At 38.2% G+C, this 24,027-nt stretch overlaps 1 protein-coding gene across 3 annotated transcripts in view; it reads right to left on the minus strand.

The window, feature by feature from the left end:
- LOC148369422 (ATP-binding cassette sub-family C member 4-like) overlaps window positions 1–24,027 on the minus strand; it is a 58,339-nt gene that overhangs the window by 17,333 nt on the left and 16,979 nt on the right. For 2 of the 3 annotated variants that reach the window (XR_015850010.1, XM_088331444.1), the window contains exons 2-10: window positions 20,863–20,973; window positions 20,237–20,357; window positions 15,727–15,951; window positions 15,555–15,644; window positions 13,863–14,026; window positions 13,036–13,161; window positions 7,928–8,177; window positions 4,150–4,251; window positions 708–797 (exon numbers count right to left, since the gene is read on the minus strand). Coding sequence is in view for 2 of the 3 variants with exons in the window: in XM_088331444.1 (XP_088187570.1) it covers window positions 708–797; window positions 4,150–4,251; window positions 7,928–8,177; window positions 13,036–13,161; window positions 13,863–14,026; window positions 15,555–15,644; window positions 15,727–15,951; window positions 20,237–20,357; window positions 20,863–20,973 (1,279 nt within the window). In the remaining variant the exon portion in view is untranslated. The remainder of the gene's footprint in view (window positions 1–707; window positions 798–4,149; window positions 4,252–7,927; window positions 8,178–13,035; window positions 13,162–13,862; window positions 14,027–15,554; window positions 15,645–15,726; window positions 15,952–20,236; window positions 20,358–20,862; window positions 20,974–24,027) is intronic. The other variant, XM_088331445.1, reaches the window with a different exon arrangement.

Raw genomic sequence — 24,027 nt, forward strand, 5'->3', positions numbered from 1 at the left:
TTTTGCACTTTATAAAATAATTCTGTTACTTTATTGCAGGTGTAAAGAATAAATTTGTATGTATTGTTGTTCATTTTCTACTCTCTCTCTTACAGTGACGCGCTACATCCTTAAGGATACACTACTGTGGTTCATGGCCCAGGTTTCAACCCATAAAAATGATGGACGGCCTTAAAATGTTCTCGTCAACTCTTAAAAATGTGAAATTCGATGATCCAAAATTGTTGGTTATTGTAATATATTGTAAAAGATGAATATGTTTATACAGTCTTATTAAACCGACGGTAAATTAAATTAAAAAAAAAAAAAAAAAAAAAAAAAAAAGCACCCCTCATCCTCCTGAATTCTCAAAACTAAAACGCAAAATTAAAAAGAAAACGGCTTTAATATGGTGTCATAAAGTACTTCTCATACTGAGTTCTCAAAACGAAAATATAAAATTTCGGGTTTTGCTTTGGGCTCAGTCGTGCAAATCAAGGTAACGGTTCGGGTTTAGTCGTTTTTGCACTGCTCTCATACAAAGAAGTTTCAAAAATCCCTTTTGAAAATTATATTTGAGGTTACTGCATTTCACTGAAGAAGAACAAGTGCAGCTGATGATTCAAAAGTGTATGTGATGGGTGTGAAGTGTGATGTACTAAACACTATTTCCACTAGAGGGTGCCTGCATTTTACATTTTGATATGCACGGCACCATTTCCACTCACCTTCCCCGACCCAACTGGTCCAATTACAGCAAGCAGTTTATGAGACTTGACTGTGAGGGAGACGTTCAGCAGAGCTGGCGAATCTAGAAGCTAAATGGAATATATCAATCATCAACAATTTACAGTATGTTCTGGTACATTTTTTCACAATGCACGCTACATCTGCGATGTTTTAGAAAAACTAATTTAACTAAAGTAATTATGAGGGTTTCCTTTTCTAATCCATATTGGCTGTAAAGTATGCATGAATCCTCAAACAACAGCAGCGATGCCCTAAACTCTGTCTCCGTTTCAACTGTGCAGAAAATACTGGGGAACTTTAGATGGGAAATTTTGTCCAAAAAAAGGAATAAACCTGTAAACTTATTATTTCTAAATATAATGAATTAAAAACATAAATTATACATGTGTTGGCAAAGTATTTAAAAAAATGGAAAAGAGCAATGAAAGCAAATATTATATAAATATCTAATTGGGTGTGACCTACATTTTTGCTCACGATCGTAACATTTTAATGTATAGGGCCTAGTGCCTCAAGAGGAATCATACTAAAGATTGAATACAGTAAATATTAGTACTATTTCACTTGAACTAAAATCCCCATTTTCATTGAAAAGATCAACAGCAGTCCTCAGAAGTTTATGTAAGCGCAGGCGTCTTAGAGCACATTGTGTCCCCAAGCAAGACTTCCTTTTGCCCCGGAATTTAGGGCATTCGTTTTACGTTATGTATTTGTCGTTTTGAATTTCTTATAAGAGAAAACAAGTAATGTCATAAATCCAGTTTTACGACCGTAATTAAACGCTTCATTAAGAAGGAAAACACTTAGGCTCGTTTTGGTATTTTCATAAGGGAGATGACTTTTGGTATAGTATTGATTTGTTTTGCTTCTACCTAAATCATCTGCTGTCCACAAAAATAAAATATAAAAACAGCAAACGTTTTTTTTTATGATTTGCAGACTGCAGACAATTCAGGAATCAGTTCAAACATATTTATCCACTTTGTAATTTCAAACAGATCACTGACAAAATGACAGCACGAAGGTGAAAGATAAAAAATACATTTACAAAAACCTCATGGTTTGTCCAGCATCCTACCGTGACCTCAACTGTACAAACAGCCTATGAAGTCACGAGGTGTGACAGACTTTTGAATGAGATTAGGCCTGTCACGATAACACATTTTTCCGAGGTTAAATACGGTATTTCATTATCATCCATCTTAATACACTTATGACGAAACTGAAGCACACAATCACAGCAGTTAATTTTGTACATTTCCTCTTGACGTTTTGGGAAAAATAAAAAAAAGGTTGCTTGGTTCAAAGGTTGTTGCTTATAAATATTTGCCCCCAAAAACAAAATTAATACATTGAGGGAACTATAAGTAAGTTTCAAAGCCAATCTTTCAGTTTCTCCAGTACCATTTAGAGAAGAAATTATTGCAAATAATAATTACTGACTGTCGGTATCATTATTATTGAACCCACCAACGCCAACGATGTATTTAAGGTGGGTGCAGGCCAAGGAAAGTCAATTGTTCTCAAGTTAGACTGATTTAAAAACTAAGCTCTTTTACATATGAACTGGTCATCTGAGCAACTATTTTGTTCATGTAACTCTTTATTTATTGTGAAGTCTATCGAGTTTGACTGCAGAGAAACATGACAACAATTTAAAGCATTTGAAAGCACTTTACCTAAAATTCAAGCACTTTTCAAACACTGAAAACATAACATTAAAATTCAAGCATTTTCATGGATTTCAACTTTGTATGCATCAGTTTTCTATCAAAAGTGTTACCACGATTATTTTTGGTCTCTGTCTTGTTCCATGTTCACGTTTTCAACCAAATCAAGCTTTACATTTTCAAATGTCTCCTTTTTTTATTCTATTTCACGGATAAAACCCCGGCACTGACCAGAAGGCAGAAAAGGTAGATTTTTGTGATTTATATCCGTTGCATTTGTATAGAAGTTTGGCAATGCACTAATTAATGGCAGCAAATTTTCGAGAGCTCAGACCAACTGTACAGTTCTTTTACCAACGCGGGTCATTGTCATATGTCAATTTTTATTCGAAGCCACAGGCCGCTGAAAATGAAGGGTGTGTTGCAAATGCCCGCCGGTCTGTAAGTTGTACACCACAGTAAATTCAATTAATCTGCCTTCCTTGGATCAATGATGACCGGGGTCTCCCCTTTCAACTTTATTAATCTTAAAATCTGGACGTTGTTAATTGAATGAAATAAAATCAATGGACAATAGATGAAATGGTTAGAGTTGACAATAGCGCTTAGCTAATACACAGCTAGGAATAATGCTATTTAGCTATTGTTAGCGCTGCTGCTACAGCTCATGAATAAGATGATAAAAAGAGTTGGATGTGCATAATACAGTGGTGGTCCTTAAGTGCCTGAAAGGCCTACTCCAATTGCTTAAAAAATATCTGAATCGTGTGATGTTGATCATATTTTGTCCATTAACACTTATTAAATAATACATAATTGTCTGTCAACTTTTTTTCCATTGCTTTTCCTCTGGTTGCCTGCTTTCAGATGTGTGTTTTTATTTTTAAGCGTTTAACCAATCACATTTCAGCCATTAGTTGTTGCTAGGCTCAGAAATCTGCCCTGAGGACTACAGAAGCAGGTATGCAGGCCCTAATGAGACCTAACAAGGAACAATAAAAGTGTTGGTTTAGCCAATCCGATTTCGAGCTGTCGACATTCAAGCCTTCTTGCAGGCGTACGGAAACGGCACCTAATGTGTGCAGTAATCCACCAAAACGACCACGCCAACAGTCGTTAAACAGGGTAATGTGTAGATTTAATAGCAGGGGTCAGATAACGCAGAAGCGAGCAAGCCTTTCGCAAGCAGAAACAGGTTAAGTCCGCCACTTTCAGCCTATGGTTAAGATCATAAGCCAAAAACCAGACCTTTTCCAAATGTTGGGCCAGTCAGGCCTAAAATGTCCATCATTAGCTTTACAACAGCTTTCATCTTGTTGGATTTTGCATTCACTGTGCTTACTGCCTCCATGTAAAACTATGTTGCGTATCTAAGTGCTTTACTTAGCTTGGAAAGATTCGAACAATTTTCAACTTCCCCCGTGCCCCAAACGAATCAATGCGGCTTTAGTTCCTTTGTGCGATCTCATGACATCCATAACGTTGTTGTTACAATGGCTCCAAGTACCAACTGAATGTCATTCATCTTCCCCTAAGTAAAGTATACTTTTACACTTTACTTGCTGTCACCCAAAAAGCTAAAGAGAAGGCACTGTGCAGTTATCTTGTAATGCTCACTGGTCTGGAGTCTTGTGATAAAACCAGGGCAAAATCGTTGCACAAAATGATATGGTTTGAAACACATATTTTAAGTATTGAGTGGTTTGACTTGATGAGATCTGTTACATAGTGTACAGAGATGACAGTTTACCTTGTCCCAGTAGCATGTCAAGCTGGTCATCTCAATGGCGTTTGGGTTCTTTTCCTCCAGGGCCAACTTCCTTCGATTCATTTCATCCAGCAGGAGGAAATTCTATTTGTTATTATATGAAGAAAAATCAGTAAAATGATTAAAGATGACCATCATTTTTATTTAACTTTATTACTCTTGTTCCTCCTTCTGAAACTGAATTTGGACTAAACCTAAAAATAAACTGCTACGGATTGAAAAATAAGTAAGGTGAAGTCACTATTACTAAGCACAACAAAAATGTACTTTTCTACATTCAGTAAACTTTCTCTAATACCCCCCCTCATACCATTGGACACACTCTATATAAACATAAGTATTGGGACACCTTCTAAATAAGATAAAATGGAAAAAAGTATAATAAAATTCTCTACCATCTGTTTTTTTTAACTGGATCAGACCCATTTTGCATTGCTGAAGCTAAAATGTAAATCTTTTTTAGGTTTTTATGCTTATTTCTTATTTCAAAATTTGATCTTCTAACAAATGTATTGCATTTATGCTACATTTTGTGAATATCCCACATTCAGAACAAACAGAATGAAATAACAAGCTTTCATCACAATTAGAAAACATATTCTCAGAAAATTGATCCAAATGTAAGGCAACGTATCAACATTGCAATTAATTGCTCTTTTGCTTTTAAAAGCTGTCAGAATACAGGAGAAAGGCATTGTTCCATGTTTGTGCAGTTGAGCTCAGTCACAGAAGAAGCATGGTTTTTCAACTCCCTCCTAACCATGAGAATTGTAAATTTCAGACATAAGTTCAAATTTTTGGTCCACTGATGTTGATACTCTGCGCATGACTTTCGTACCTTGTGTGGTGCCTAAGCTTTATCCTCGTCACGAGAGCAAATATTAAAGTAAGCATTATAAGCACGCTTTATTAAACTTGTGATTATTCTTGGTGGGAACAATGTTGTACTCAGCACCGGAGTACTTCGGGGTTATTATTGAAAGATTTTTTAGTGAAAGCCTTTTTATCCACTTAGAATGTACAGTCATCCCTTGCTATATCGCGGTTCAGTTTTCCTAGTTTTGCTACTTCATTGATTTTCACCGTGTGTTGTGCTCTATATTTTAATTGGTTAAACAGTAGCCTCGACTTTTTTCTGCCTGTGCGTCAATGACGTTGCGGTCTGAATTGTTCACATATGTAAAGCACATTACGAACCTGCATTACATACGCGAGCAGAAGTAAATGGAAGGAGACCAAGAGGAAGGCCACGATTGACGTGGCTGGATGGTGTTATGAGTGCACTGCAGGTAAGAGGTCTAAATATAGTGGAAGCTAGAGCTATTGTTGGTGATAGGAATGAGTGGAGAGGTGTTGTAAAAGGATAGGGGGATGTTTAGATGCCTTCTAAGGGATGGGCAGGCCACCCCTATGATGCGGCATGGGTAAACCAGGGAAAGCTGTCGGGCCCTGCTGTGTCCTCCAGTTTCATCTGGAGGGACGAAATCATGAACGACTTGGGTGCCGAGGTGCTTAACTTGTTTTGGTGTTTGGGCATTTGGGTTGGCGATGGTCCACAAAAGTTTCTGTGTGTTTTTTGCTACTTTTTCCCTATTTTATTTTCTTTTTTTGTATGTGTTTGTCTTGCTGTCGGTCACCCCTCTTGAAGGATATGACCAGGGTAGATAGATATTACATACGTGCAAATCTTTTTCAATTTCAGATTTTTGTAAAAGCCATCATGCCAACAAAATGCTCTGGACTGAATGCGGCTGGGCCCAAAAGGCAGAGCAGGTTGCTTTTTATCGCCAACAAAGTTGGACTTCTCGATCCACCAAAGGAAGGTAAATGCATAATGTCTACATGATGGCGACAAAGTAGCATGTGAAGTCAAAATGTAGTGTCCTGCAATCATTTTTCCTCTTAGTGCATTACATGTAGTAAGATTATTTTCAAATTATAATTTCACAGCAAAATAGTTATTTGTAAAAAAAAAAAAAATCTTTATGAAGTACAGTTCTTTCATTAAGCAAATGTTTGAGCCTGTAGATTGGGTTTGTTGTTTGGTTTCAATATATCATGGAGTATGTAATATATAAATAAAGGTTTCTACTTTGCAGGTTCGGATTATCGCTGGCCCTTTTTGGAATGTAACCCCGTGAAAAATGAGGGATTACTGTATTTAAAAAAGCAGAACAATTAGTCATGCTTGACACATGCAAAAATCTGTTTATCGTTTTGAATTTCTGTATCTATTGTAAGAAAACACACATGTAAACAGAGCCCAAATCATGAAATGATCTGCATTTATATTGCGCTTTTTAAGTCAATGACTTCCCAAAGCGCTTTACAATGTGCTTCACATTTCCCAATAGCGGCCATGCAGCCATGTAAGGCGCTAACCTGCTTATTGAGGGCATTAGGGGTTCAGTGTCTTACCCAAGGACACTTCGACATGTAACACGGAGGAGCCGGGATTCGAACCTGCGATCTCTTGATCCACAGACGAGCGCTCTACCTCCTGAGCTAATGACACCCTTTATAGTCATCTATAGTCACTTATCAGAAGCTTATTGACTGGTTTTTATGTTTTACTCTGTGCTTATGTTATCCTAAATCATTTTCAAACAAAAAAACTAATTATATACTTCCCAAAAGTGTGGGGGGTTGGTGGGCTGGAACCCATCCCAGCCATCTTCGGGCAGTGGGCAGGGGACACCCTGCACCGGTTGCCAGCCAGTCGCAGGGCACACAGGGAAAGACAATTCGCTCGCTCATTCACACCTAGGGACAATTTTGACCGGCCAATTAACCTGACATGCATGTTTTTGGAATGTGGGAGGAAACCCACGCAAGCACGGGGAGAACATGCAAACTCCGCACAGGAAGGTTGGTAGCTGGATTTGAACCCATGACCTCAGAATTGTGCCACACTCGTGCTAACCACTGTGCCGCCGTGCTGCCCCTAATAGCAATATGTATGTTAGAATATGACAGTCTGAGTTTGGGGATTTTTAAAGCTTTTGAAGAATAACAACCAATGGGCTAATTTTCTGTCCCACTTATGTATCCAAGGGTTAATACTAATGACATGCTTTTACCGGGGTGCGAGCTGTCAGACTGTTGAGAAGCAAAGAAATGTCTGCATGATGTTACCGGTCACTGTTTTTTTTTTTTTTTTGGAGTCTCTCTAGCTACTTTTGGAAACACCCTTAGATAGATGTGCAAAATACTTATGTTTAGTTTCTTCGGATTCTGATCAATTTTGACCTGGGACCAGGTAAGGCTTCATGAATTTGTCCCATCTGTTTTTCAGCTGAGGCACCCATGCTAAACTCATCTTGTATGGGATAACAAAAAAATCAGGCGAAAACAAATCCCACCATTTCTGTTTGTTCCAACTTAGATTGTTCAATGTTAGTAGCACTTGCAGTGGTTATTTATCATTGACTATTAGTTGAGGACAAAACTACAGAGTGTTTCCTTTAAAAAGAGACCAAAACCGTCCGGATTCTCCAAACGGTTCAACGACAGCGTTCCATTTACTTTGGGTACGTCTTGGATTGAGATTTTAGGTGAATTTTACATAATTGTTAAGGGGTCAAATTTGAGTAAATAGCGTCCTCTTCTGGGGAGCTTTGTTAGGGTTTGCCGTCTATAAAGCCCTGAAAAAAAGCCCGCAGTGTTATACGATTACACAATCGCACTGTCGATTAGATTTCGGTAAATCGTACAGCCCCATAACATGGTTAAATAATTCAGACTCAAGTGAGAACATTACCTTGATCCTGTGAATGCTGACGATTGTCTCGGACAGTTTTTCAATGGCCAACGGGAAGAAGCGCGTGACTGTGAGCTTGATGGTGCCATACAACGAAACGGTAACGAAAACCCGGCTGGCACTGATGCTGTTGCCCAGAGCCACGTACACAGCGAAGGTTACGAACACCAAAATCTTACTGCTGGCAAAGAAGGATGCCAAGTTGAGTCCTCGCAGGTAGGAGCTTTTCATGATCTGGTTGATTTCTTTTCTGATGAGACGAAAATAAACACAGTTTGTAAGGTAGCCACAGTTTTCCATCAGCAGTAACCAATCTGATGATAAAAAGTATCTTAAACCAACAATAAACAAGCATTTCTTTTTAAAGTTAGTAAATAATTTACTGTAATTTCCACACTATAAAGCACACCCGATTATAAGGCGAACCCCCAGACAAAAGTCTCGTCATATACAGATGATTTCATAAATAAGGCGCACTGGGCTATGAGGCCCATGAACTGAGACTACAGAGCTACCATGTTTATTACAGGTATAACTCTTTATTAGATAGATAGAGATAGATAGATACTTCATTCATCCCCGTAGGGAAATTCACACTTGTATAATGTACCGTATAATGTATAATAGTGCAATGATTAATCAGTTGATATAATTATTTTGACCGGAATCGAACCTGACACTTTACTACTGGACAACAAGTGGTTCAGATGACATTAGAAAAGGCTTCGAAGCTTATCTTGTGATTATCACACCATTTTTACTCACGGTGCCAAAACACTGCATTCTGATGGGTTTAACAGTCTCTCCACTTCTTTACATGTGTGCTAATAACCTCTCGGTTTAATATGTATATGCATGTAAAAGAGCTTGTATGGTTTTAAGTAAGACTTTTTGTTTCATGCCCTGTCTTTCACAATGTTATTGGTGTCTAGGTAAAGAACTGGAGAGACGGAAGGTTTGATCCATCTGGCCATGAATTTCTGAGTATGTCACAAAAAGAAGGAAGCCTCTAGGTCATTTATATCAAAACTAATGTTTTTTTAAAAATAAATACAAACCAAATGCTCTCTCCAGCAGCTAGAGGGCAGTGTTGAGTTTGTATAGCATGGTGACTTGGTTCTGGTGTAAAACTGCATCACGCAACTTTTAAATTGAATTTTCCGCATTGTTTGTGAATAAATGCATACATGCAAACTTTTAACATTAAAAAAACAATAGATTTTATCACGCACGGAACACAGTCTCCAGAATATAAAACAAAATGTGCTTGTTTAAAGCCGGAAGTGGCAAACTTTACAAAAACCGAGCTGTTTATTCACGCACAAAGACTTAGTCTCACTTGAAAATAGAGCAGGCGTAGACTAAAATACTAGTCTCAAGTGAAGATTTTGTTGCTGTTGTGGCCTGCCTGAGAACATAAAGTCTGGATCCGACCCCAGAGTCAAACTGAGTTTGACATCCCTGGTTTATCAGAATGCACTATGCAAAAAAGCAATTCTGGCACCATGAGTAAAATTAGTGTGATAATAAGATAAGTTCAAAAGTTTTTTTGCATGTGATTAAAGCCTCCTGTAATTTAATGTAAATGTAAACCTACGACCTATCTTTGGCGGAAATAAAGAGCAAAGAATGTCACACTTTCACTTTACCTCCAGAAACCTTGTTAGAATATGATATGGTGAAATTGTGAATGAGTTTAATTGCTGTTGAAAGTGTCGATAAAAATTGTTCAAACCTCATATTGTTAGAATATGATATAATGAAATTGTGAATGTGTTTAATTGCTGTAAAAAGGGTCAATAAAATTGTTCAAACCAAAAATGACCTATGTTTGCTTCCAGTTGCATACAATGTAATGCATTTAAGCCAGCACATTGCAAATATATAAATACTGTATGTGTGAAAGAAATTCCATGCATTTCCAATCCTATTCAAGGTATTTAGCGGTTTCTAAGGCACTATCAAGTTCCGGGCCAATTTTAGGTTTATAGATGTGCCTTAAAACACTGTACTCATTTTAAGAAACATTCTCTACGAAGATTAGAAAAAAAATAATTAAGATGAGTAAAACAATCTACTATCCTCTTAGGTAAGAAAATGTTGCTTATTCTGAGTACCGGTGTAAATGTTCTTATTTTAAAAGAGAAACAAGATGATTTTTTTCTGCTAATGAGGGAAACATTTTTTTTTTTACAGTTAATGCTAATAATGTTGGGCAGGAATTCAGATCAGACTTTTAAGTTCTATTTCAAGTCTGAACATTTGTTTGAACTGCGCCAAAATGCAATTAAGGAACAAAGAGCCAAGAGATTTGAGATTAGAATAAATCGACTCACTGGCTACCACGTTAAACTTTGATGTTTCTAACAAGCACATTACATCTACATTTGCCGACTACGTTTTTTAGTTGTATCATAATAATAAAAGGTTCTGTGTTAATACATGGTCGCGATATTGGTAGCATATAGAACAAGTGCCATTATACCATCACATCTAAAAACCATAAATAACTGTTGTCTACTGAAACAATGTTCAAGAGTTTTTGAACCAGTGTTGGAAGCACACTAGTGTGCCATGAGACCTTGTCTAGTGCCGCAGAAAATTGTCAATTGTCAATTTGATCTTTGCAAAAAAGCATGCCATTGTTCAGTATCTTTGATTTCTTCCAGTGATTGGCCGAGTAACTGTTATATTTATCCCTATCCGTGCGTGGCAGCAGATAGCCATTTTTCTTTATTACAATGCGTAAAAAAATACATAAAACAAACCTTGAAAATAATAATTGTATCAGCAAATTTATGTGCTTAGTTTATCCCCACAAAAATTGGAAAGAAGTAAAAAATTATTTTGGTTATTTAAGTCGATAATTTTTGCTCATTTTAAGTTTTATTTTTGCTACTTTTCTAGAAAAGCAAGACCAAAATACAGCATAAACGTTTCAAAATAAAGTTTAAAAAAATGAATACCCTGTATTACCACCAGAGCTATGGTTGCCACAAATGAGCAGAACAACTTTACACTCTCAATTAAGGCAACATGATAATTGAAGCTTTAAAAACAAACAAAACATGAAACTAGTGCCGGTAATTCATCTTTAAAATATGTTCGAAAGATTGGTGCCTCAAAGTTTCTTCATGAAAAAAGTAAGCCTTGGCTGAAAAAAGGTTGAAAAACACTGCTATAAAGAGACTTTAAGGGCTTGGATGTTTTACTTGGGAGGGCTTTAACTAAAGTCCTGTGGATAAAGATGTACCCGTTCACCTCACAGCAACGGAAACAGACACACATGCTCAAAATACGATGACAATGCCAATTAAATTTTAATCAAATTACAAAGCCCACACGGCAGGCCTTGGGGCAGCTAACAGCTGTGATAAAAAGGGAAATAGCAGACCCTTACACTTTTTTTAGGTTCTATCCATAAACAAAGCAACACGTTGAAAACAAAGGTGTCTTAAACATTCTTCAAAATACACAATAATAGACAGTAAAGACGCTCCCCTACTTACGACCATTCAACTTACAAAGAACGGTAGATACGCCAAAAAAATTCGGGATGTCGGAAAATATCCGGACATTGCTGTAAGTATCGTGTACACCTTTTTCCAAGTACAGGACATTACTGTAGTGCTTCTTTCCGCCGCAACTGGCGTGTGGCGCTGTGAGATGTCAACCAGCATCCACCCCAAAGAAGAAATGCGCTTCCTCTTCCTAGTTCGTGTGTAAACATTCTATACTGTATCTCCAGTGCGCTAAGAACTTTGATATTTTTATTGTTTGATAACTCGTGCATCTATTAAATATGGTTGGTGTAAAAGTGAGTTAAACTTAACTTTATTTATCTTTAAAGAGCATATTATTTTATTAAAAGTTTTTTAGTACAAAACAATACAAGTTACCTATACAAGCCTTAAACATACTTATATAAACCTTAAACATACAAAATATAGTCCTGAAGAAACTTACAACTTATGAACGATCTTCGTGAACCTATCTCGTTCGTAAGTAAGGCAGCCGCTGTATAGAAATTAGAGTATCTAAAAGGAAAACCGAAACTTCTTACCATGGTGTCTTCGAATTTTTTGTGAAAAAAAAAAAAAAAAAAATTTTGTCTTACCAGTGAAATAAAAGACATGTATTTCATACAATGATGAAACAAGTTCAGCAGCAATCCGTTTGAGATTTTATTCCCCCCAAAAGACTGAGAATGCGATTTAAAAAAAAAAAAGAAAAAAAAAAGAATAATTAATTTCAAGTTATTTCCCATGTATTCTCCTACCAAATACAAGTAACTAGTTTTTGGACCAAGCAGAAGACAAAAGGTTATCTTTAATTATCGTCGTTGTAGCGACCAGATATACATAATTAGTAAAAATAGATCTGCTTGCAATTTGCAATTTCTCATTAAAGTAATTTGCATGCACAGACATGTAAGCACACCTGTTTTGTTTCATCATGCCAAAGTGCCTTTTTGAGCTAAAGTCAATGGAAACGAGGGGAACTAGTTTGACTGGCCTGGGAAAAAGGCAATTGAGGTCTCCTTAGAGCGGCAGTAGAACCATCCACCAACCAAATACACAAAAGATCATTTTGTAGTTTATGTAGCTTCCTCATTTTTCTTTTTTCCATTTTTGCATGTTTTCATTTCCCAAAAATTTTGACAATGATCAGGAAGGCCTTGCATATTCAGAATAAATAAATGACAATGAAAACAACAATGACAAAAGTTGGACAGCACTTTGCGGAAGATTATGCAGGCGGTATAAAATGGAGAACCTTGAGGAGCGTGTGGCACAAGTCAAGTCAAGTCATGTTTATTTGTATAGCCCTAAATCACAAGGAGTGTCAAAGGGCTGCATAGACCACAGAATATATGCATAACATACCTGTGAGAAATTGCCTTCCACAACTAAGGGAGGTTGACTTCCTAGTTTTTCGATTCCAAAGAGGCCACTAAGTCATCCAAAGAATTTGCAACTTTTATTTTATATTAATTATAGTGGATAACAAAAACCTTTTGTTTATTGTTGCAATTCAATTTGGCAGTTCTCAGATCTATTCCTGCTATTATAAGTAAACTAGCATTTAAATGTTTTAATCTGTCTTACCTTCTGGACTCTGTAACAAGAGCTGAGAAGGGGGTTTCCCAAGCGTACATCTTGATGATACGAATGCCAGATACCACTTCGTTCATGATGCGGATTCGATTATCAGTTAAGACAACTGTTTTGCTCCTGCACAAGTCCAAAAATAAAATTAACTCCAAACGAATAATTACTTGTGTTTTATTACAGTGCGTAGCAGGCAATCAAACAAAGCTGAACAATCTCCATTGAAACGAAGCAGAAAAAACACGACTGCAAAAAAATCTTTAAAATATTTTTTTTCTAGTAAAAATCTAGCAAATGGTAGACCATTTTGCAAATTTTAAGTACTTTTATAAAAATCTTGTTGGATTTTTATTTTTTAAAATAAGAAGATGATCTTCTTTCATTTAAACAGAGAAAGAAATATCCATCCATCCTTATCTTGCCGTAGAGGCAGAAACTAGCATAGAAGTCCAGACCTCCTTGTCCCCAGCCTCTCCGTCCAGCTCATCTGATTGGATACTAAGGGGTTACAGGCCAGCCCAAGGACATCGCTTCTCCAGACAGTCCTGGATCGTTCTTGGGGCTGGCAGGACATGAACTGATCACCTCATAATGCAGGAGGCTTCTGAACCACCTATCTCCTCTAGATTATAGTCATTTCCACGGACAGATGGGACTGTGATGCAAGTCCTCTTGCAAAAATGATATTAAACATCTTACAATTAAAAGAAAAATTTCCATCGAGCTACATTTTCCACCACTTAGGTAAGAATTCGTACTGTTTAAAATCATTAAATGCACCTTCTCCTGTATTTAAAAACACACATTTCTGTTAGCCTACTCACATGAAGATTCCAAGAAGCTTTCCAAACCAAGTCTGGACCGGCATCATGAGGACAAGGACAGCAATGCCCGCGAGACATGAAGGGCCTATCTCATACCAGAGGAAAACCATGATCACAATTGCCTGTAGCGGTCCCACCCACAGATAATGCAGATTCAGTGTAATCTGCATAAAAAGCACAAGCGTACAATGACAATATCCGCAAGCATCCGCTAGGCAAACATCTTCCACACAATATAGAAATGTACTCTTTTGATGTATTTGTGAACATGCTTGTAACTCAAAAGACTCGCACCTCAAGGCATAGTTCCTCCATGAGAAACTTATAGGGATACCCAAATTCTAAAACATACAAAATGTGAGAAAATAGTAAATTTTTTGCATGCTATATATGTATGCCATTGGTTTATTCCAATTATTTTCCGAGATAATAAATTTTGAAGACGGTCTGTCTTGCCTTTGACTTCCTGAGCTCTGATGTCATGTGAAGCACACTAGCAAAGTTAGTCACCATATTGGTTTACATGTTAAATAGTTGAAAAGGTTTTGAGAGTTTTAAGCCAAGTTTAGGTAGTTTTAGTGGAGAACGTCTAGGCGTTGTGTCGCAGGTGGGTGCAGCAATGGTATAACAAATGCCTGGCAGGCAATATGGGGTGAACAAGCAAAAATAACACACAGAAAACTGAGAGGAGCTAAACCACCCGGGACAAGGCAGGCTAGCTGGCTGCTAAAAACGGCTAACCGGGACCGATAGGCAGAAAAATGGGAAGCTGGCTGACCGAAAACATGCAGCAGGATAACCGTGAGCCAACGACAAACAAAAATCCAGCCGGAAAGAAAAACAATTAGCAGAGGGGCTAAACCAGTGGGGACAAGGCAGGCTAGCTGCCTGCGAACAGAAACAAAACTGGAAGCCTTCGGGACACCGCACGCTAATGGGGAGCTATCTGGACAATATTATATTAATTGTAAGACACGTGGCGAAAAACAAGAAAGGAAAAAAAATCACAATAAATTGAGGCTAAGACAAAAAAGGAACGCATGCTGGACAAGACAGCAGGTAAACTTAACGCACGCAGCTTGAGACGATCCAAGCAAGTCCCGCAGGGAATACAGTGCGCAAAGTTACAATTACTCCAAGTGAAAATGAGCCCTATGCATTCGCTGATTACTACAATTGCCGTCAGTTTTTAAACAGGGCGCGCTTTGTTTTGGTTTTCCTTGTCATCCGTTGACATTACAGCTCAAACTGACACCAGTACTTTGAAAATTACTTCCTCGAGATCCATGGCGCGTAGAATATTTTGAAACATATATATGCATGATTGTAAGGAGGAGCACTACATAATCTGTGCTTAACTGAAAAAAGGGTCTTTTGTAATTACTTAATATATATATATATATATATATATATATATATATATATATATATATATATATATATATATATACAGGAGCCATATCCACCTAGTGGGAGGTGGCTAGAGTCAAAAACACATTTACATTTTTGTTATTTCTTAAATATCAATAATCAATCCATCCTGACATAGCATTTTGGACATCTGTGACAGAGAGACTGAACTGTTTATTGGCGCCGAGAGGAGCACCACATTCGAAGACGGTATTCAAAGATAGCAGACTTCAAAAAATCCAGATGAAAAAAAAGAAGTTACAATGTTGCAGCACACCTGACCTCATCGAAACGATTGATGTCATTTGACAGGAGGTTTACAATTTGGCCGGTGGTGGTTTGCCCCATTGCTCGGCTGCTAAGACAAAGAGCCTGGAGAAAGCCAATCAGATGTGGGGAGTCAGGATTGGTTCCAAATTTGTGGAAAAAAATGCTATCCCATATCATTACTGACCTTGCTGTATATCACGTGACACAGGGCCACCCTTATCCTCATGCCTGTTCTTTGGACAAAATAATAGTAGAGATGCTGGAGGATCGTTAATCCGAAGGTTGAGACGCACATGGCAGTGGCGCAGCCATAAACCATGCAGAGACTGCTACGGTCATTAGCGTCATAATTTTCAAAGAACATTATTATTTTTCCCAGGAGAAGTGGCTGGATGACTTTTATGGCCTCCTGTTAAAGAAAAACAGTTGCATTATTAGTTGAAGCAGTTACACTCACAATTGTCAAAGAGGAAGGAAGGGGATTATAGTGGGATTTCTTGGAAAGTGCTCCAAAATGTGACATCGACAGGATGCTTGTTATGTGATGTAGCTCAATGCTCACTGCATTTGAAGCAGCAAAAATGTGTCTGGTCCACCAATTTACCTGCTGAGATTATAGCACGACTTCTTATAATGATCGCCTGCTGATATCTTGGCCGGCCCACTTTTGAAAACAGCATGAGTGTCTTTTGAGTTGTTCGACTTTTAGCTAGTCTCTTACCAGAGGAAGTCATCCGCATCATAAGTTCAGCGTTTTTTTATGCAACATGCTCTCTTTCAGTTATTTTTTTCAATCTACATTTGGGACCCGCAGTGGCAGGGAATCAAATACACGCAAACTGCATCAGCTTCTACAGTAAGACCACTCTTGCAGTGAATCAACTTGATCAAGTTATATGGTTGTGGTAATGTTAAGATGGATTATTACAACCGTTACAACCATACCCAATACCAGGTAGGGTTGTAAACGCTGCTGGTAGACAATTACAACGGTGTGATTTATAATTGAAAATAAGCTTTAGATTGTCCAATATTTGCACCCAATTTACTTATCTTTCTTTTTCTTTAGTGATCTGTCACTTGATAATTTTAAACAGGTGGTGAGTAACACCCAGCCGACTACTCTTCTGTTTAAGCCACTTCCGAGTTCACTGATTAAAGGTCTATTCGGAGTCCTTGGACCTTTGGTTCTAAATATTATAAACATATCACTCTCCTACGGTGTTGTTCCAACAGCTTTTAAGTCTGCTGTTATTATACCTACACTTTAACAATTCAACCTTGACCCAGAAAGCTCATGCAATGACAGACCTGTGCAAACCTACCGTTTCTTTCTAAAGTACTTGAAAAAGTTGTGGCACAGCAGCTGATTGATTTTATATCTGAGAATAATCTTTATGAATCCAAGCAATCAGGATTCAGGGCTAATCACTCTACTGAGACAGCTCTGATGAATGTAACCAATTATCTTCCACTGGCAATGGACTCGGTTTATCACTGTTGCTGCTGCTGGGCCTTAGTGCTGCCTTTGACACCGTGGACCATAATATCTTACAAGATCGGCTGGAAAAATTGATTGTTCTCTCAGTAACCGTACTCTCATGGTTCAGATCCTAACTCTCAGAGAAGACCCATTGTGTTAATTATGGTGAAATAACATCTAAGCCCTTTAGGTTTCCTGTGGCGTTCCACAGGGTGCAGTACTTAACCCCACTCCTTTCAGCATTTACATGCCTCCATTAGGTGATATTATTCGCAAGTATAATATCAGTTTTAATTGCCACAATTAACTGGAAATTTGGAAGCCTGCGTTAAGATTGTTACTAGAACAGCTATTTTCCATTTTCGCAACATTAAAAAAATTCTCCCTCTGCTGTCTCAGTCGGATGAGATTATAATTTATGCGCTCCCGTCTCGATTACTGTAATGCACTACTCTACGGTCTCCCAAAGTCCAAAATCAAGAGCCTTCAGCTGGTACAAAATACTGCAGCGAAGCTTTAGTTTTCCCTTGCCCTCGTGTAGGTTTTAGATCAGGGGATGGTGTAATAATAGTCTGTGGTTTGCAATAATCTGTGGTCTGTGCAGTCCTTTGAGACTCTTTGTGATTAAGGGCTATACCAAAAACACAACTTGACTTGACTTAAGTGTTGTATTGCTATTTTGTCTCCCAATGCCACACAACACAATAGGTTTAAAGTGTGTCTAACTTTACAGTAGATAAGGGAGTCAGATTTTAAATTCAATTTAAACATTTGTTTACATGGGGAAATCCAACAAAACTGGGGTTTCATTCACATTGGTGCTCTAGTTACGGAAATCAGTTAACAACTACGCACAATAAACATGTAATACAATCGGGCTACTATAGAACACTATTAACATGCATCACAATAAGGCTACTATAGTACACTATATAAAGCCTACATGTATACAACTAGCCTTGATCGTGAATATTATAGCATTTAGCTACATTGGGTCGCCTCCAGTGTTGGGGACGTTCAAAGTCTTAATAATCTTATCATATACACAACAATCCCTTTTTTTGTTTTAATCACGTCAACCAATATTTCTTAAAAAAGACATTCTACAGACTACGATCGCGAATCTCGTTCTATCGAAAGCACAGCGCTGAGAAGCATATGAATAACTGAGTGGGCGTTCATGTTGACAACATTTCCTCGACATTGATGTCAAGGATAGTGCCAAAAGGGGGGGTTGAGAGAAAAGACGGTAATTGCGAATGTGAAAAATATTCGCTAATATGAAAAATATTTGGGACAGTCCTAACTCTCGCTCCAGTCTGCAATCTGTGACTACGGACAGTGTAGCGTGGGGACAGCTCCCTGCTTATCCAATCAGAAGGCGCGGAGTGAGTAGCGTAAAGAGACAGGAGGCAGGAGAGGGAGGAAAAGGTTTGACTCAACCGTTGCTCGGTGTTGTGCATAACAATTGGCGGGTCGAAGAGGTAAAAATGCCGATACCCGTCATATTCGCAAATGTCCGTGCACATAATCGGCCTGCCCGATAATCGGTCGACCTTTAATACAAACTATTAAAAAGTTGACATTTTTTTAATGTGTTACCACTGTCCCCGTAACTGTACACAAGTATAGTGGCACAATTCCTCGCTTAAAGAGACAGTGTGCAATATTTAGTGCCGCCTAGTGTTGGAGAAAAACTTTCGTTCAATTAAAAAAAAAACAAAAAAAACACATTGATTTGAATACAGTGTTTCCCATAGAATTCTGTGACACCCCTATGGTTAGACAGTCTAGAGGGGTCCAGGGTGTCTGGGTGCGTGACCACCCAAGGCATTCACCCCTCCTCATTAAGATTTTTTCCATGTGGTAGTTAGCTAGTATGAAAACACCCGCAAAGGATTTGAATCCAAGAATGTGGACGTTAGAGCCATGTGCCAGAAATGTGGCAATCTTTAGCATATTTAACAATAAACAAAAAACAGTGAGAGAGAAAAAGTATGAAATCCGACCAGAAAATGTGCTTTTTAACCGTTAAATAAAGACAATGTCACTCAAAGTCTTCAAACATCTTGTGTAAGGTTAAAATGGAAAGGACTTAAGTATCCTATATCATTGGCATTACAACTCTTTGTCAATTGGTCAAACTGACTGTTAAAACTGCCCCATTTTTACAACTGTACCCGGTCTCCCCCATTGAAATACAGTAATTGTGTTTTTGACTTTTCTACAATGGTAAAACGTATGTTTTTTAAATAAACAAGGATTGGAATTTTAGAATTTCTAAAAACAAAATCAACAAATTAATAAGATAGTGAAATATTTTTTTGTTGAAGATTTAGATTTCCGTTTCAAATACTGGTGTTAGAAACTGCCACTTAAATTCAAAAGGCTTCATGAATTTCTACATTTTAGGTAAGAAGTCTAATTTATTCTTGAGTACATTACACCTTGGTGAGTTCCAATTGTTGTTACCTGGAATTCCTCATTAACAACAGTCCCCCACCCAAAATGCATTGCAATGTATAAACAACACTGCCAAGTACACCTCTCGAATTTCCTTGCAGAATGGATTAATAATATGAAAATCATGGTTATATTGTGTTTGGCAAGAGTATTCCTTCATTACTTGGATAAACCGGTGAAGCCACAGAAGGGATTTACATATCCCTCCCCGTTTTATACCTTGAGGGGTCAGGTGTGGCAGTCATTCACATGTTGCAAAAGCATAAACCACAAACAACTCAAACAACACAAACAACCTCCATTGAGGTTAAAATAAAGTGATACCACATAAAGAAAATTTCAATTTAATGATTATTTTGGATTGAAGGTAAACATTTTTAACAACCACAAAAATGTAATTTCCACTTGATTCAAACCACGCAAATATGCTATTCTATACTTTTAATTCAATTTTATTTTATTTACTAATTATAAGTTGCGACTTTTGTTGCAAGCTTTCAACCCTGCGGCTTATGTAACGATGTAGTGGGCCGTCAGAACGTTAAAGGGTTAAGGTAATGTATAATATCAAAACTCTTTCTGTGTACTGTCTTCGTAAATATCTCATGTTTCAATTTGAGCACATGTGGCTTATCGGCAGGTCCGGCTTATGTATGTACAAAATGTTTTTTCCTTTAGAATTGAGCGTTTTTTTAATCAGGTGCGCTCTATTTCCGAAATTTACAGTACAAACCCAACAAGTGCTTACCAAGGAAAATGCAAAGATTCCTGCAACAGCGTAAGACTTCCCATAGCACTTGATAAGGACTTTGGTCAGTTTAGGCTTGCGTAGTTGTTTGGCAGCGCTTTTAACTTCATTATTCCAGCATCTGCAAGACATGTGGAAGCACATTGAATTTGCATAGTCCTTAACTGGAACACAAGAGTCTGTCGTGGAAGGTTTTGCAAAAAAGTGAGGCATTTCTTAGTTGAATTAAAATAGTTGACATACCTAAGAGAGTTAGAATATTATTGTGAATTTCCCTGCGGGGATGAATAAAGTATCTATCTATCTATCTATCTATCTAATGTTTTGCTCTATGGGGAATCTAGTGATATTTATGGGCAACCAAAGTATATCTAGGGATAGTCAAATTTTAGCAGATACCATAGCTACCTTCACTTAAATGTAATAGATTTTTGTTAAACTCATTACTGAGGAAAGTGATGGTGAAAAAATTGAGATAGTTTGAAAACAAATCAGGTTTGAAAAGTTGGGTCACTCACTTATGCATGTCTCGGCTCAAGTCCCAATTTTACGATGACATTTCTGAGTGGAATTCAATCCCATATCACCCCCTTTATAAATAAACTGAGCAATAATAAGGAGAGTACCTTAGGAGGTTCTTTCCCAGTACTTGCGATTCATCTTCAGGAAGAATTGTGTAAAGGTCAGATTCTTCTAGTCTTTGCTTGCGCCCCAGGTGCAAGACAGGGCTCACCCAGCTGAAACAGAAACATCATAGTAAAAGCTTGAGTTAGGAAGCCCTTCTCTATAAAATATAACCATAAGGAAGTTTGAATGGATTTGTAGGAAACAAGAGTGGTCGAAAAAAAAGTAGCTCAAATATTTCCAATGACAAGTTGAATTTATGTGAACAACTGCCACAGATGAGCAGGGTGGATTTAATGTGGGCACACCAATATGGAAGCTTGCTTTTTAATGAATGAGTGTGGGATTTAACGCTTCTCTGCTCCTGGTGCTACCATGCTGAGAATTGCTAACCGCAGGACGGACTGGGCACCAAGACTGAACAAACGGTTTTCCGTTATTTCAGTCAGTACAGTGGCACAAATTCCTCGCTTTCGTTCAGTTAAAAAAAAAAAAAAAAAAAAACCAACAACAACAAAAAACATTGATTTGAATATTGTGTTTCCCATAGAATTCTGTGAGACCCCTGTGATTGGACAGTCTAGAGGGGTCCATGGTGTCTGGGTGCGTGACCGCCCACAGAATCCACGCCCCCTCCAGGTTGTGCACAATTTGAAAAAAATAAAAAAAGTTAAAATATAGGAAAAAATTATAGCGTATTTTCAGGACCATACGGCGCACATAAAAGTGTTAGATTTTGTCCAAATTGTGCAGGGTGACCTATCGTCCAGTGCCCCTTGTGTTTCATGTGAAGCCGCAGGCATAGCCGAGGAGACGATATGGCTGGTGTTAACACTGCAGAGCTTAATGCGCAAATCAGAATTTTTGGGGGGAAATCCGATGTTTTGGCGAGATTGTTTACTTTTGCAACTAAATGCCACCTGTATGCAATCTCCTGTGACATCTATACATCTCCATATCCAACGCCACAACGTCCCGCTTCCGCGGTAGAGGACACATGACGTCATACCCAATGTATTGTTTGAGAACGTACTCAAGGATGCTAACGCCATAGCATATCAAGTAATTTGATTTATTGTGTTACCGGAGGCTGAACAGAAAGCCCTTCTTGTTTTTAATATTAATGAAATCTAAAAAATCACTTTCCCTCCATTGAATGCTTTCCGTGTTTTTGTCCGCAATGGTGAGTTGATTTCTATGCAACGGAGAAGAACATGGAAACCCAGCGAGAGAATTGAAGATCAATGAATCGAAGGTTGTAGGTGGAAGAAGCTAAAAAACAAACTCCAACAAGTTTTTATCCGTGTGTTTTACATAAATAAATCAATAACAAACTCAGTTTTGATACTGCTGTATTTTTTAATGTGAACATTTGAATGCTTGTCTGTGTTGTAAAGCAGTGTTGTGCAGAAAAACTGCCACATCAATGTTCATTGTTGAAACACCTTATACAAGCACACCCCCATGTCTCTCGCCCTGTGCCGTCTGCGACGAAAGTCGATACGCTTTTTCTAATGACAATATCAAATCAAATCAAAATGCCACTCAAAGTGCCGTATAAAACATTGCATACAAGACATTAAAATCCCCACGAATATAAAAAGGACATCCATTGATTCATTCATTCAGATTGTTTGTTGTGATGGTCTCCTGAGATTGACAAATGTTGCAATGTAATTTCTTGTAAAGTAAATTAGATAGATAGATAGATAGATAGATAGATAGATAGATAGATAGATAGATAGATAGATAGATAGATAGATAGATAGATAGATAGATAGATACTTTATTCATCCCCAAAGGGAAATTCACATTTCCAGCAGCATCCCTGAGCTGAGAACAGTACAATAATAAAGCCAAAAGAATACAATATACAAATACCCAGTGTGATGTGCAAATGCCCACTGTAGCGTGTTATATAGAGTAACTAAATAGTGCTACTCTGCCGGGTGGAGTTAAAGAGCCTCATGGCATGAGGAAGAAAAAGATCTCTTCAGTCTGTCCGTAGTACAAGACAGTGACAGCAGTCTGTCGCTGAAACTGCTCTTCTGTCTGGAGATAATGCTGTGTAGTGGATGCGATGGATTGTCCATGAACTGCTCTTCTGTCTGGAGATAATGCTGTGTAGTGGATGCGATGGATTGTCCATGATTGACCTCAGCTTTTTCAGTGCTCGTCTCTCAGCTACTGTTGTTAGGCTGTCCAGCTCTTTGCCCACAACAGAGCTCGCTTTCCTACCCAGTTTATTGAGACGAGAGGCATCCTTCTTCTTGACGCTGCCTCCCCAACACGCTGCCGCATAGAAGAGGGCGCTTGCCACTACTGTCTCATAGAATATTTTCAGGAGCTTTTTGCAGATGTTGAAGGAGGCCAGCCTTCTGAGGAAGTAAAGTCGGCTTTGCCCTTTCCTACATAGAGCTTCTGTGTTGGCAGTCCAGTCCAGTTTGTTGTCCAGCTGCACACCCAGGTATTTGTAGGTCTGGACAAATTCTACACATTCTCCCTTGATGGTTACAGGAACCGGGTGAGTTCTGGTTCTCCTGAAGTCCACCACCATCTCTCTGGTCTTGGTGGTGTTTAGGTGCAGGTGGTTTGCGTCGCTCCATCGGACAAAGTCCTGGATCAATTTCCTGTACTCCTCCTCCTGCCCGTTTCTGATACATCCCACGATCGCAGTGTCGTCGGCAAACTTTTGCACATGGCAGGACTCAGAGTTGTACTTAAAGTCCGATGTATATAGAGTGAATAGGAACGGAGAGAGAACGGTCCCCTGCGGAGATCCTGTGCTGCTAACCACAGTGTCCGATGTACAGCCCCCCTGTTTCACATACTGGGGTCTGCCTGTCAGGTAGTCAGTAATCCATTCTACAAGGTGTGAGCTAACTCCCATCTCTGTCATTACTTTTTGAGCATTGAATGATACACTTGCATGTTGACTCAAAAATAGTTTTTATCCTGAATACATAAAAATATTAATACAATAGATGTAAAAATAAAAACAACATTCGGAAAGAACTTTTCAACAAATTATGCGGTCTGTAGCTATTACATCTGTTGTTCATCCATCCATCCACCCATCATCTTACGCTTATCCAGGTTCTGGGTCTTGGAGAAGCAACCTCAGCAGGGAATCCCAGACCTCCCTGTTCCAAGCCACTTTGTCCAGC

Source organism: Urocampus carinirostris, chromosome 3 (assembly GCF_059441175.1).
Source record: "Urocampus carinirostris isolate Australia breed hairy pipefish chromosome 3, RoL_Ucar_1.0, whole genome shotgun sequence".
NCBI classification, from domain to species: Eukaryota; Metazoa; Chordata; class Actinopteri; order Syngnathiformes; family Syngnathidae; genus Urocampus; species Urocampus carinirostris.